Source organism: Canis lupus, chromosome 33, assembly GCF_011100685.1.
Source record: "Canis lupus familiaris isolate Mischka breed German Shepherd chromosome 33, alternate assembly UU_Cfam_GSD_1.0, whole genome shotgun sequence".
NCBI lineage: Eukaryota > Metazoa > Chordata > Mammalia > Carnivora > Canidae > Canis > Canis lupus.
The window spans coordinates 18,498,918-18,513,182 of record NC_049254.1 but is presented as its reverse complement, the minus strand read 5'-3'; the positions used below and the strand labels follow the sequence as shown (position 1 = coordinate 18,513,182).

At 39.9% G+C, this 14,265-nt stretch overlaps 1 protein-coding gene across 2 annotated transcripts in view; it reads right to left on the bottom strand.

The window, feature by feature from the left end:
- SIDT1 (SID1 transmembrane family member 1) overlaps nucleotides 1-14,265 on the bottom strand; it is a 95,467-nt gene that overhangs the window by 63,848 nt on the left and 17,354 nt on the right. For both annotated transcript variants that reach the window (XM_038582840.1, XM_038582841.1), the window contains exons 2-3: nucleotides 1,780-1,901; nucleotides 465-635 (exon numbers count right to left, since the gene is read on the bottom strand). In XM_038582840.1, the coding sequence (XP_038438768.1) occupies nucleotides 465-635; nucleotides 1,780-1,901 (293 nt within the window). The remainder of the gene's footprint in view (nucleotides 1-464; nucleotides 636-1,779; nucleotides 1,902-14,265) is intronic.

The following is a 14,265-nucleotide window of genomic DNA, read 5'->3' as shown; positions in this document are numbered from 1 at the left end:
CAGAACACTACTTTTTATCTGTATACATTCCTAACATGGGAGGAGAAAACTGGAATAGCAGTAAGGACAAGAAAAATAGGTTAAGGGCTTCCTCAGAAGAAAAAGAAAACTTCCTTCAGGAGAGTGGCACTCATGCATGCATAATATAAAAGTAACCAGTCACCAGAGCCTCTCCCTTGGACTACAAACAGGCAGGGTCCTCACAAAGATCTCTGAGAATAGCACACCTCTGAGGTTAGGCACTGTTCCCCTCTGCACCAGTCTCTATTGCTTCCCTATTGCATGGATTGCATCCTGATGCCCAGCTATGAGCAGGAGAGTTCAGAAGGTGGTAAGACAATATGCCAAGTGGCCAATTTCCTTCTTGAGTGCTGACTTGGAAGAAGGGAAACTGGATTGAACATGCCCAAGCACAGCAACAGCAGACAGATGAATAGAGAAAGGCCCCCATAAGTCCTGCTTACTGTAGCTGGAAGTGCTTGATCTTGGTAACCAGCAGTTTGTACTGGGCACCCAGTGGTGCCATGGATGCTACATCCACAAATATCAGTTGCTCCAGAGGTCCTGTTTCATTGGTTGCTTCTGAGGGACACAAAGTACGGCTTACTTCCTGGTAGTTGTAACTTCTCTGGTATCTGTAGCAGCCAATGAAGGACAAACAAGAAAACAAGAGAGAGACTCAGTGAACAAGCAAGGAAAAAAGCCGATCTTATTTCATTTCTCTCCAAATTTATTTTCAAGTCCTTGTGTTTTAAATTTCAGACTGGACCTTCTGATAGTGATTTAGTCTTTGGCATAGACTTGCATGATGTAATAACAGGGACTCGAGGACTCTTTAGTGCTGACCGGTTCACTTTGATTGTGTCTACATTATATTAAACCATCTTCCTAATTCAATGAGGAAAAAAATACCAAAATTTGAAGGGGAAACTGTCCTGATAAAACAACCAGTTGATTTCATATTTCCACTCTTTGAGTTTTTGCTAAATGGAACATTAAAAAAAAAAAAGAAAGAAAAAAAGAAAAGAAACAGAGCCCAAGTCAAGACTATGAGAGTTACTATTTTCAATCCTCAAATTACTCAGCCACTAAAAATGATTTAACACCCTGATATGTATCTATGTCTGAATGCCTCCTGGTTTTTTTCTTATCTTATACAGTTTCCCCTGCAAAACTATAAACTTCATGAGGGCATGAGGGCATGTTTTCCTTTTCTCCCACTGTTGTATCCCTAGTTTCTAGCACTTTGTAGTACTTAATAAATTCTATAGAATGAAGAATGCTTACTCTCTGGGCATTTTGAAGACTGGAAGAAGGGTTACTCATATACATTGACTGCTGAACCTAGCCCTGTACTCAGCGGATGATCCACTAACCAAGAGCTATGGAATATTCTGGATGGAATTAAAATGCTAAAAGTTCTTCCATGTGCTACACATCTAGGTAGAGTGCTTATCTGAATTCAAGAGTCAGGGTGCCTGGTTGGCTTAGTTTGTTAAGCATCTGACTCTTGATCTCAGCTCAGGTCTTGGTGTAAGGGTTGTGAGTTCAAGCCCCATATTGGGCTTTATGCCCTGTGTACTTAGAAAACAAAAACAGAGGATGGAAACTGAACAGCTTTGGATGGGTTGGGCTATGTGCTATAGCCATTATTTGCACCTATGATGTCAACATTCCAAAAGACTGATTTCTCCTTTTCCTAGGGAAAACACCAATTAAAGTCTAGGTCATTGGAAGAAAACAAATGAAGTGAAGTTGTCCAGGAGAAGATCCACTTACAGTCCTTGGAAGAGCAGAGGAACCTGCCAGGACAGCACCCCTTTCTGCTGGCGAACCACGACGAGGACTGGATAGTCGAGGTTCTCTGAGGAACTATTCACATATACTCGCACAGCATTCACCTGTGAGCCAGGGCAGAGAGAGGAGTAAGGCAAATAACACATTAAATACATGTGCATGCATGTGCACACACATACACACATCAGCTGCCATCTGACACGATGTTCTGTGAAACCAGATTCTGGAGGCTTCAAATTGTAGGCTGACGAGTTCAAATTGGACAGTCAATACAAGGTTTTGAGAATAAGTTCAGAACAGAAAAAGAAAGATATTGATGTCTCATTTGAATATAAATGCTATAGTTACAAATATCTTTTTTGGGGACTCCTGGGTGGCTCAATGGTTGAGTGTCTGCCTTCGGCTCAAGGCGTGATCACAGAGTCAAGGGATCGAGTTCTGCATTGGGCTCTCTACTCCATGGGAGCCTGCTTCTCCCTCTGCCTGTGCCTCTGCCTTTCTTTCTGTGTCTCTCATGAATAAATAAATAAAATCTTTAAAAAAAACCAAAAACAAATATCTTTTTTTTTTTTAAAAAAAGGACCTATAAGCTCCTCAGTTGCTGACAAATTTTAATTTTGGTTTGGAAAATCATTCTGTGCTTCAAACCAAAATGTTATTGCCACGTTTTATTAAAGCCTAGCAGATGGCCTGATGCTCCCCTAGCAACAGATACCATAGGGGCTGAGTATTCTTCTCTTTGCCCTGCTCCAAGGCATAAATCAGTCCTTGACACAAAATGCCTTTCTACATCAGCAGCTCCATGGCTCCTCCTGAATACACATATCTACGCAAGGGTTTAACACTGTCATGGCTGTTTCAAAGACAGAAGATTGAACTGTGGCCCGGGATCTACATGGTTCTGGCGTTTTCTTTCATTTTTTTTTTTTTTAATAATACCAGAGACTACAAAGAAAGAACAAAATAGGAAAAAGACATGGTAAGAAAGAAAAAGTAAAACTTTAACTTTCACAATAACTTTTGATATTTCCTCCTCTGCTGTATTAAAACCTTAATATTCTCTTGAAGGCTTCTTTATTAATTAGAGGGAAGAAATGAAACAAGGAAATCTTGCAGTTAAACCCTGAAGGATCTCTACAAAATGGAAATTGAGAGGAAACAGAACCACATGGATACCATATAATTACTATTTGGTTCTCCTATATCAGTTTTCATTAAACTACTTTGACTTTTTAAAAATTGAAATAATACAAGAGTAATTTATTAATTTGATAAGAAGCACTTGCTCATGAAGGAAACATTTTCTTGTGCCTAAACTCTACCTGTTTCCTTGGAAATTATGCTGCAGCTGATAATTGCCAATACCCTACCTCTAATGCAGAACTTTTTCCTAAGTTCTGGATTTTCCATGGGTACCTCAAACTCAACCTGTCAAAATGGAATCTATCACTCTCTTCACTCTTAATTTCTTCTGAATTTCCTTGCTCATTGAATGGCCTCTCCAGGAAGCCATTAGATTAGAAGCCATGAGAACCATTAGATGAGAATCATCCTTGATTCCTACTTCTTCAGCCTTCTTAGTTAATAGGTCATTGAGTTCTATTGCCTCTATGTCTTTCCTACTGTCCATATCCAGACCTTCCACTCCACCCACAATGATGTTCTCACAGTTCTCATAGTTCATCTCCTCATTGACAGTACCTTATCTAGTCTTCTTATCCCCAGGGCTGTGCACCTTCAGATTTCAGTTTCATCTTGTCATTGTCCCATAGGGCAAGACTTTCAGTGGCTCTGGGAATTTTCATATTTACCCCAATTCCTGGACTTGCAATTGGTATCTTAAGTAAGAGGTGGGAAGTCTTGTGGACTTGAGCCCTCAACCTATGAGATCTGATGCTAAATCCAGGTAGAAGTGAGCTGAACTGCAGGACACCCAACTAATGTCACAGAATTACCTTATGTGTGGAAAACCCATATATCTGGTATCTGATGTATTGAGTGTGAGAAGAAGAAAATGGAAGTGAGTTTTTCCTATAGACAACCACAGAAAGCATTTTTTCCATGTAGTCCAATTATTTTTTTCTTGGACACTTCTTCCATCACTCTTTAAAATTGAGATAGAATTCACACATCACACATTCTTAAAGTGTACAATTCAGTAGTTTTTAGTATTTTCACAGAGCTGTACAACTATCACCAGTATTTATTTCCAGAATACTTTCATTACTCCCAAAAGAAGCCCTGTACTCATTAGTAGTCACTCCTCATTTCCTCCTTCCCCTAGTCCCTGATAACCAGTAATCTAATTTTAGTCTCCATGAATTTGTCTATTCTGGACATTTCATATAAATGGAATAACATATGCCCTTTTGTATTTGGCTTATTTCACTTAGCATAATGTTTTCAAGATTCTTCCATGTTGTAGCATGTATTTATACTCCTTTTTTTATTGCTAAATATGTTCCATTGTATGCATGTACCACATTTGTTTAAGTATTCTTCAGTTTATGGACATTTTGGTTGTTGCCACTTTTTGGCTGTTACGACCGATGCTGCTATGAACACTTATATACAAGTTTTTGTGTAAATATGCTTTTAATTCTTTTGAGTGTATACCTATAGTAGAATTATTGTGTGACATGGTAACTCTATGTTTAACTTTTTGAGGAACTGCCAAAATGTTTTCTAAAGAGATCACCATTTTACATTCTAGCAATTTACATTACTGGTAATATATAAGAGTTTCAATTTCTCCACATCCTTTTCAACACTTGTTACTGCTTTCTTGACTATAACCATCTTAGTGGGTGTGAAGTGGTATCTCATTGCAAACCATACAGTATTTTAACTATTTATCTGCCTGGCTCTTTTAGGGAGCTGTAAACTTCACCTTTGGTGTCCCTAGTGTTAACAAAACAAATTAGCTCAGAAGCAAGCTCACTTTTGAGGTTCATGATACAGACACTCATCAGCAATATGCAGCACATGATTTTAGAGCACACTTCTAGTCTGGCTTAAATCCATAGCAGTCAGAACTGAGATAAAAACCTAAGTAAAGCTGTGAACTTTAGCTTGTTTGCTCCCTTTTCATTACCTAGGAATACAGCCTCCTTCTTACTTCCTAGGTACTCAGTGCCAGAAGGGATTTCCCTCCATTTTTTTCACACTTTAAGATAGATTCTCAAATGTTAGTGTGCTTTTTGGCATTTGAATCCCTCAAGCCCACCCCTAGCATTTCTGATTCAGCAGATCAAGAATAGAAGCTAAAAATACGCATGCTTACCAAGCATGCTGGGGGGTTCTGATGCACATGGATTGGAGCCTACACTTTGGGAAGTACGTTCCAACAAAATCACCTAGTAGATGATTCCATTTGTCAGCAACTTGTCAACTGCCCATTATTAAGAAGTGCACAACCATAGCACCACCAAACGTTATGAGTATGTCTGGAAGCTGGTGTCTTATGGGACTGAAACTGGGCTAGTAGGATGGAGATCTGTAGGGAGCAGAACAGATATATCACCCACCATATTACCCCATTCACTGTTCATTGCCACACCTAATTTTATTCCTTGTCTGGCTCTTGTAATCCATTTACTTTCCTATTATTTAATAATGGTCTTACTGATTATAATAAAAACAAACTCAGAGATACTGACATAATAAATTGCAGAAAAATATATTAGAGTAGGAGGCAGAAGACATTGGGCAGTTTTTTGGCACAAATAGATAATGCATCACCGCAGGAAAGGATAAAGAGTCTTGTCCACATTTTGCTTTGCTTTTTCAGAGGCTAATGGGCAGCTGAGAAAATTGGATTACATTTGCAGCAGTGAAGTAAGCCATGTAAAGGCAAAACTAAATGAAGGACAGAGCACTGACCATGCATGATGATGGATCGTGACACCTTGTAATAGACCATTCTTAAGAGCTAAGATTTTCCCTCCTGTTGCTTCTTCCTGTTGTTGTGAGCACTCAGTAATCCTGCCCCTTACCCATGGGGGATGTGTTCCAAGACCACCAGTGGATGCCTGAAACTGCAGATAGTACCAAATCATATATATATATATATAAAATACTTTCTCCCACACATACATACCTATGATAAAGTTTAACATATATTAGGCACAGTAAGAGATTAATAACAGTACCTAATAATAAATTAGAACAATATAACAATATGTAGTAATAAAACTTATATGAATGTGGTCCCCCTCTCTCTCAAAATATTACACTATACTGTACTCACCTTTCTTTTTGTGATGATGAGAGGATAAAATGCCTATGTGATGAGGTGAAGCAAGGTGAGTAATGTAGGCATTGTGACATAGTATTAGGCTTCTACAGGCCTTCTGATCATACATCAGAAGGAGGATCAATTGCTTCTGGACTATGGTTGTCCATGGGTAACTGAAATTGTGGGAAGTGAAACCACTGTATATATACCTTATTTTCTTTCTATGTTTATTATAAGCAAGGAGTTGCATTATGGCTAAGAAAGAATTATTTAAATACTTCCATTTCTGATATTATACAGATTTCAATTATGAAAGGTCCTAAAGCTTCAAGACTCTCTTTTTAATCTTTCAGCATGTATCAGTAGGGAAAACTTCAAAATTATAAGTAATATAATTCTGTTGCATAAAGAGGATGAAAATGAGTTTAATTTAAAATCTTGTTTTGTCTTGCTAAATTAATAAGGCTGTAGGCTCTTTTACTTGGAACATCTGATTATAAATCAGAGGTTATTGGTTTCCATTATTAAGCATAGCGCTGTTTTCCCATGTGATCTTGAAAAACTGAGTCTGACTGTAAAATAGCTAAAATAGTACTTGCTTTTCCTACTGTGCATTGTTTTAGTAACTGTCTTATATTCACTAGGTGTATATTTTGGGAGTGCTTAAGTTATTTGGTCCTTCCTTCCCTCTCTCTTTCCATCCTTTCCTGCTACCCGTCCATGTTCCTTCCATCATTCATCAAACATTCCCACAGTTAAGAGCTATGGGAGGTGCTGTGGGTATACTAAAGGCAATGCTGTCCTTGAGGAACTTGTGATCTAGTCAGAGAGAAATGATGTTATCACCAACAGCATAATGTGATGACATTGTGGTAGCAATGTGAACAAGTACTGTAGGGTACACAGAGGACAAAGTGGTTACCCATCCAGAGGAGTCAGGCAAAACAGAGAGAGCTGGTCAGTCATTTCCCAAACTATAATTAAGTTGGTCTTTCCACATAGGTCCTGCCATTGCCTGCCTGGTGCACATGACCTTGACTCATCAGAGAAACTTATATCTGGGAAGGTGCTCAAGAAGATAATCTAGTCCAAAGGCATTATTTACAGAGGAGGAGCCCAGGACACAGAGGTGATGTGACTTCCCCAAGGATACTCAGCTGTGGAAGAATGAAGCTTCTGGCATCCCAATCTGCACACAATGCTTGGTCAGACCTGGCTATCACCACTATTTTAAATCCCTGATTCCATTGAATATCACTATGGATATGGGCTTTTCCTACTATTTCACTGTGAAATTTAAAAAAAAACAACTATATAAACACCATGAATAAAGGAGAGAGACAAGCCATAGAATAAGGAATGTTATTTGTACATATATAACAGACAAAATATCAATATCTTGAATACATAAAGAGCCCTTAAAACTCATAGAAAAACACAACCCAATAGAAAAATAGGCAAAGGATATAAGCAGCAAAAGATGAAGAATGACCAAAGAACATGTGAAAAGATGTTCATCTCTTTACACTCATCAGAATGGTAAAGGTATGTAAGTATGACAATACTGTATTTGCAAGGATGCAGAGAAACAGGAACCCTTGCATATTGCTTATGGAAATGTATTTAGTACAACCACCTCAGAGAGCAAGTTGGCAATCTCTACTAAAGCTGAAGATGAATTCATATTACATTTCAGCATTTCCACTAAGTTCATACACAAGAAGAACTCTCTTACATATGCCCCGTGAATGATGAACAAGAATGAAATAAATAAACTGTAATTGGACTGATACAAATCACTCTGAAGAAGGTAAGTTGAGAAAAAGAGCAGGCTGCTGAAGGATATATACCGCATGATCTCATTTACATAAACTTTGTAAACAAGCAAAACAAAACTATCTATCTCTACATCCATCCATCTGTCCTCTTCCTGTATTAAAATATACATATGCAGAAGTGATAAACACCAAATTGGAGACAATGGTTTTCAAAAGCTTTAAAGGAGCTGAGATTCCACCCTAGTTGCCATAGTTTCATTGATCCTGATGGAAGACAGACTTCTGGGTTAGGGACAAAGGACTTTATTCCTCTCGTCACAGCAAGCAGCATGAGCATCAGCATGTTTGCATCAGTTCCTCTTGAAGGTGATGTGGATGGACCCAGATGGCTGCCTACATACACACAGTGGGTTGCAAGACAGAAGAGGAACCATGAGCTTAGGGAACACACCTCTTTTATAATGGGCAGTACACCTGCCTTACTTTGCTTCAAAGAAGGACACTGTCTCTACCATCTGGGGATGTTTGCTATACAAATATCCTTGAAACGATACTATTGGGAAAAAATCCAGACAGTGCCTTCCTATAAGATGTGCAGAAATCAAGAGACCCATGAAAAACGGTGTCCCCCAAAATGGTTCCTCTGGGGAACTAAGGACAGATTCTAGCTGCTTTAGGATGAATGTTGCTCATTCAATAAATATTTGACTCCCTATCCTGTGCCAAGCATTGTTCTGACATATATTACAAAGCAACGTAGACACAGTCTGCCCTCCTTGAGATCACAGTTTTGCATGTGATATGCCAATTAAATAAGGAATTGCATTAATATTCAAGTTCCTGTGGCAATGCGTGGCATAGGGTGGGGGCAAATAGGGAATTCTAATTGTCCTTTTGTTCCTTAAGCTGAGTTGTGGGTACATAGGTGTTTGTTACATTATTTTCTATACTTGTTTATATATCTAAAATATTACATTATAGTAATAAAAAGGAAGCCTTTGTATTTTGCCCGTTTCTGAGTGACAACCCTCCTTTTATGCAGTCTTTTTGTTGTTCAGGGTTGTGGCAAACAGTTTCCAAAACACTCTTACTGCTCTCATGGTTTATTTTGCTATAGTCTATCCTTTATTTTGGTGCTTCACCTGCTTTATGCTAACTTCATCGATTACAGTCTCTCTCTCTCTCCCTCTCTCTTTCTCAGCTAGCTGCAGAACTTTGCATTGTGTTTGGTCTAATTAACATGGCTCATTTCCCCCATTGCTCTACCCTGGAAAAGAAATATGGTCAGGGACCCAGATGAAGCTAGTACTGCACTGCAGGCTAAGATGCTAGCCTAGCTTCTGCATTAGATGTATTTGTTTCCTAGGGCTGCCGTAACAGAAAACCACAAACTGGGTGGCTTAAAGCAATAGGATGGTATTCACTCACAGTTCTGGAGGCCAGAAATCTGAAATCAAAATGTCAGCCAGGCCACACTCCCTCTGAAATTCTGGATAGAGTCCTTTCTTGCCTCTTCGTAGTTTTTGGTGGTGCCCATCAATCCTTGGTACTCCTTGGCTTACAACTGCATCACTCCAATCTCTGCCTGTCATCACATGGTGTTCCCTCTGTGTATCTCTGTTTCTCATGTGGATCTCCTTTCTGTGTATGTCTGTATCCAAATTTCCCTCTTCTTCTAAGGACTTCAGTTACACTAGATTAGGGCCCACTTAATGACCTCATCTTAGCTTGATTACAGCTGCAAAGACTCTATTTCCAAATAAGGTCATACTCATAGATTCCAGGGATTAGGACTTCAACATATATTTTGGGAGAACATAAGTCAACCTGAACATTAGATGTGTAGCATTATTAGGCAATAAAGTCATTCTCTAAAACTCTGAACCTCTCCCAGACCATCAGCTTATCTCCAACTTCTACCCAGCTGCCAAGACCCTTCATGCTGAGTGAAGCAGACCTGCTGGGAGGGTCCCTTAGGTGATAGGAGCCTTGCAGTTCTGAATCTCTTTCTTGTTGGAGGTTAGAAAGGTCTATTAAATGACACGTTCCTCTCCAAATTTTCATAACTACCATAAGGAATGGAGTTAGTTCAGTCACAGGTTATATCTTTTTTTTTTAAGAGACAAGCATTAAAATAATTCCTATAGTTATTGATGTGACTGTTTAAAATTCCCTCTGCCTGATTCAGCCTTAGAAAACCACCTTCTGTAAATGTACGCCATAATGAAGAAAAATACGTAGACCTAGGTTTTCTGTCTCTTTCACTAACACTACACTATCTGGGTGATTTTGGACAAATCACGTATATTCTCTGGACCTCAGTTTCCTCAACTGTAGACTGGGAACAGTCACACCCAGACTACCTACCTCCCTAGATAGACTATAGGCAACAGTATTCTGTGACCTGCAGAGCACCAGGCAGAGCTGTCCCACCTACGCTTTGGGTTGGGCAGTGCTTTTCCACTCCCACACATTCACTAATCAATCAAGTTGTTGACTGTTTTCCACATGTGGAGACACTCTTATAAGCCCAATCACCCCTGGCAAAGGAGAAGATTATACGGTCATCTCACATAGGATATTAATTTCCTTTCAAGTTTGGCCTACAGCTTTCCTGGAACAGCTCATTCATCCCTTGAAAAGAGCAGCTTACCCCTTGGGAGCTATTATTCCCTAAACTTTTAGATACTCAGCATTTTGCATCCAAAGTACTTTTCTAAGAAGCATGTTTTACATACCTCAACTCACGAATTTCATTATGCCAGTAACAATCTACACATAAATATAGCCATATAAACTTTCCTCTTTAGGTTTATGATTTAAGTTTTATATTAAACATTTCAGTTCCAATAAAAACATGGGAAAACATTAAAGAGAGGAATAATAATTGGCAGGCCAGGAGTATAGAACAAAAAACAGTCTAGATTCTAGCTACTTTGGGATGAACTTTGCTCATTCACTAAATATTTGACTCACTATCCTGTGCCAGGCATTGTTCTGGCACAAGAGATATGTTACTAAGCTATGTGGACATAGTTTGCCTTCACTGAGATCGCAGGTTTGCCCATGGAATGCCAATTAAACAAGGAATTGTATTAATATTTAAGTTTCTGTGGAAGTGCATGACATAGGTGTTCAGGGTGAATATTTTCCTAAAGGATGAGTAAGAATTAACCAGAAAAATGCAGAGCAGAACAAGAGAAATGTCTAAACAAAGGGAACAGTGTAGTAGACATAAGGAAGGAGGGGGAGAAGGAGGAGAAACCGAGAGAGAAGGCAAGAAGGAAGTTTGAAGAATTAAGAGAAAATCAGTTTGGCTGAAGTTGAAGGCATATGAAGGACTATTATACGTCCCAAAGAGTCTTAAAATCATGTGAGAGATTGGGGCTTCACTCTAAGGGCAATAGAAAGCCTCTGGAGGGTTTTAAGTGCCATCACCCCATTGTTATGGCCATTGCTGGAAACCAGTGTTGCCTCTGTTGCTGCTGAACACTGCTTCTCTACATCACTGACTCCCAAAGCAAAGTCTGGGAAAGGCAGATCTGATTGGTAATACCAAGGCCATGTACCATGCCTGAATTTGGGGTGTGTGTGTGAGCAGGTGCCGTTGTTCTACTTCTGTACAAGAAGGAGCTCTAGCTCCAGTGAAGACTCATAAAATGAGGATTTCCCCCAAACATATAGGAATGGAGCTCAGATGTTAGGCAGTCAAACCATGGCCAAGTTCCACTACACTTCAAAAGCCTTTTACATGAAACACCAAGACTATTCTATAAAACAAGTGTTCCATAGGACACACTTTGGGAAATGCTGTCCTACATATTTTCTTCACATGAATAGGCGTCAAGGCAAGTATACACTGAAGACCTTAACTTAACCAGATCTCACCGTTTAACACTCACAAAACTTATGGACTGTACTACCCAATTTTATACTCAATTATAGAATTTCTTCATGTTTTATAATATTTGGTAATTGTTTCATACATTTGCTCTCTCGGAGGATTTTATCTGTGATATATTTGGAATCCAGCATATATCTGATATTTAGTACAAACACTACAAAATATTTACTGTTGTTATACCAATGGAGATAGTCCAGCTAAGCTTATAGCGTTCAACAAGTACTAAGAAAGCACCTCCAGGATGTTGGGGAAGTGGCTGTTCTTAATTCTTCAGCATTATTTCTACAAATATTTCTTTCTCTCCATTTGTCTTTTTCATGTGGGCCCCCTATTATGTTGACATCATAACCAGGTTTGCCCTCCCAATTTCTTAATTTTTCTGTTGATATCCTACATCTCTTTAAGTAGATTCTCCAGTTCTGTAATTCATTTTCATTCTAATGTCCAACACATTGCTGAGGTCTTTTTTTTTTTAAGATTTTATTAATTTATTCATGAGGGACACAGAGGAAGAGGCAGAGACACAGGCAGAGGGAGAAGCAGGCTCCCTGTGGAGAGCCTGATGCGAGACTCCATTCCATAACCCTGGTTCATTCCATGAACCTGAGCCAAAGGCAGATGTTCAACCACTGAGCCATCCAGGTGCCCCCCCATTGCTGAGGTCTTTATGTAAACAGTGTTATTTTTAACTCTGAGATTTCCAGTTGGCTCATCTTCATAACTGTAACCTGCTTTATTTTAATGAAGCCCTTCTATCCACATCTCTTTCCACTATATTCGCTTTGCTTATTTTAAAGTCTTATTCTTCTGATTTATTAGTTGGGCTACATCTGGTTAAAGGCTATCCAGTTTGATTTCTCTCATGTAGTTTCCTTGCAGATGTGTGCTATTTTCTTCTGTGAGCTTGAACTCCTGGGGGTATCAGCTACCTGGGGTAGTACTGAGAACCCCAGAGTGGAGGTGCTAAATGTGAGGAGGGTCTAAAGTAGAAAGAGGCTAGAAGAAAAGCCCCCTAGGGTGGACAACCTCTGAGTTGACCACACCCTTTTCAGCCCCACACAGGGGTCTAGCCTGTCCCCTGCATCTAATTTTACTTCTACTCCCCACCTACACACTGTTCTCATTGCAATCGGCAGGCCTATGCCTTGTGAAGGGAATGGTGGGGAAGGAGGGAATGCTCAGAATCAGCAAGTCCACGGGCACAGTGGTTATCCTATGTACTCCAGCAGGCCCCCACGGAGCCCAGCCAGCCCTGGGCTGGTGCTGCTGGTTTTCTCCCTTACAAGGGCAGTAAGGCAGGGCAGGTGGCAATCCACGTAGCCCAAACCGAGGGAGGCAAAAACGCACAACAAAAAACTCTCTCCTTCAACCTATTCCTCACCAGGGGCCTCTTAATTGTGGGCTGCCATTTACCTCTCGCTTCAACAGCTAACCATCTTCTGTCTCTCCAGGGTTTCTCACAGATTTTGCATTAGTTCCTCCGAACCATGACTTCCTCCAGCTTTAGGCATGTCCAGTCTTGGTTCCTGGGAGACAACCAGCAGCCATGCTGGTTCCTCATCCTCTCAGGTATTGGGGTCTGCTCATCTCCTGTGCATGATTCCTTTTTCTCTTTTTCTCCCTACATCCCACTTTATACTCCCTCTCCTTACAATTCCTTCACTCTAGGAATCCCTGGGTGGTGCAGCGGTTTGGCACCTGCCTTTGGCCCAGGGCGCGATCCTGAAGACCCGGGATCGAGTCCCACGTCGGGCTCCTGGTGCATGGAGCCTGCTTCTCCCTCTGCCTGTGTCTCTGCCTCTCTCTCTCTCTCTCTCTCTCTCTCTCTGTCTCTGTGACTATCATAAATAAATAAAATTAAAAAAAAAAAAACAATTCCTTCACTCTGGAGTACAAGTGGAGGAGGTTGAAGAGGGAAAAACAATTATTTTATGGTTTGAGGCAGAATTCAAGGATCCACTCCTTATATTTTATTTATTTATACGCTGAGTGGTCACACTACAGGCAAGTTTCTTCTAGAGCTATTCTGAGACCTACTTACTTAATGCTCTCAAGCTGGGATGGCACTAAAAAATTATTGTTATGACTGTCAGAGTTTTGATGTGACACTTATCAGCAATTTTTTCTGTAGTAGTATTTATTGGCAGACCAGTGCCGTTTATAGTTCTTTTTTTTTTAAGATTTTATTTATTTATTCATGAGAGACACACACAGAGAGAGAGACAGAGACAGAATCAGGCTCCACGCAGGGAGCCCGATGTGGGACTCGATCCTGGGTCCCCAGGATCACACCCTGGGCTGCAGGCCAGCGCTAAACCGCTGTGCCACCCGGCTGCCTGCCGTTTATAGTTCTAAATAAGTATTGTCAGGATATAAATATTACTTACAGGAAATTGCTTTCGAAACAAGACAAAACTGATCATCTGCAAACATCTTCCTCTTCAAAATCCTAAAAGAAAATTTCTTGAAATAAGCAGAAGAAGCCTCAGGAAAGGCCATGTTTAAGAGATTAAACTATTTTTAATTATGGAGTGAACATGGTGGCAGAG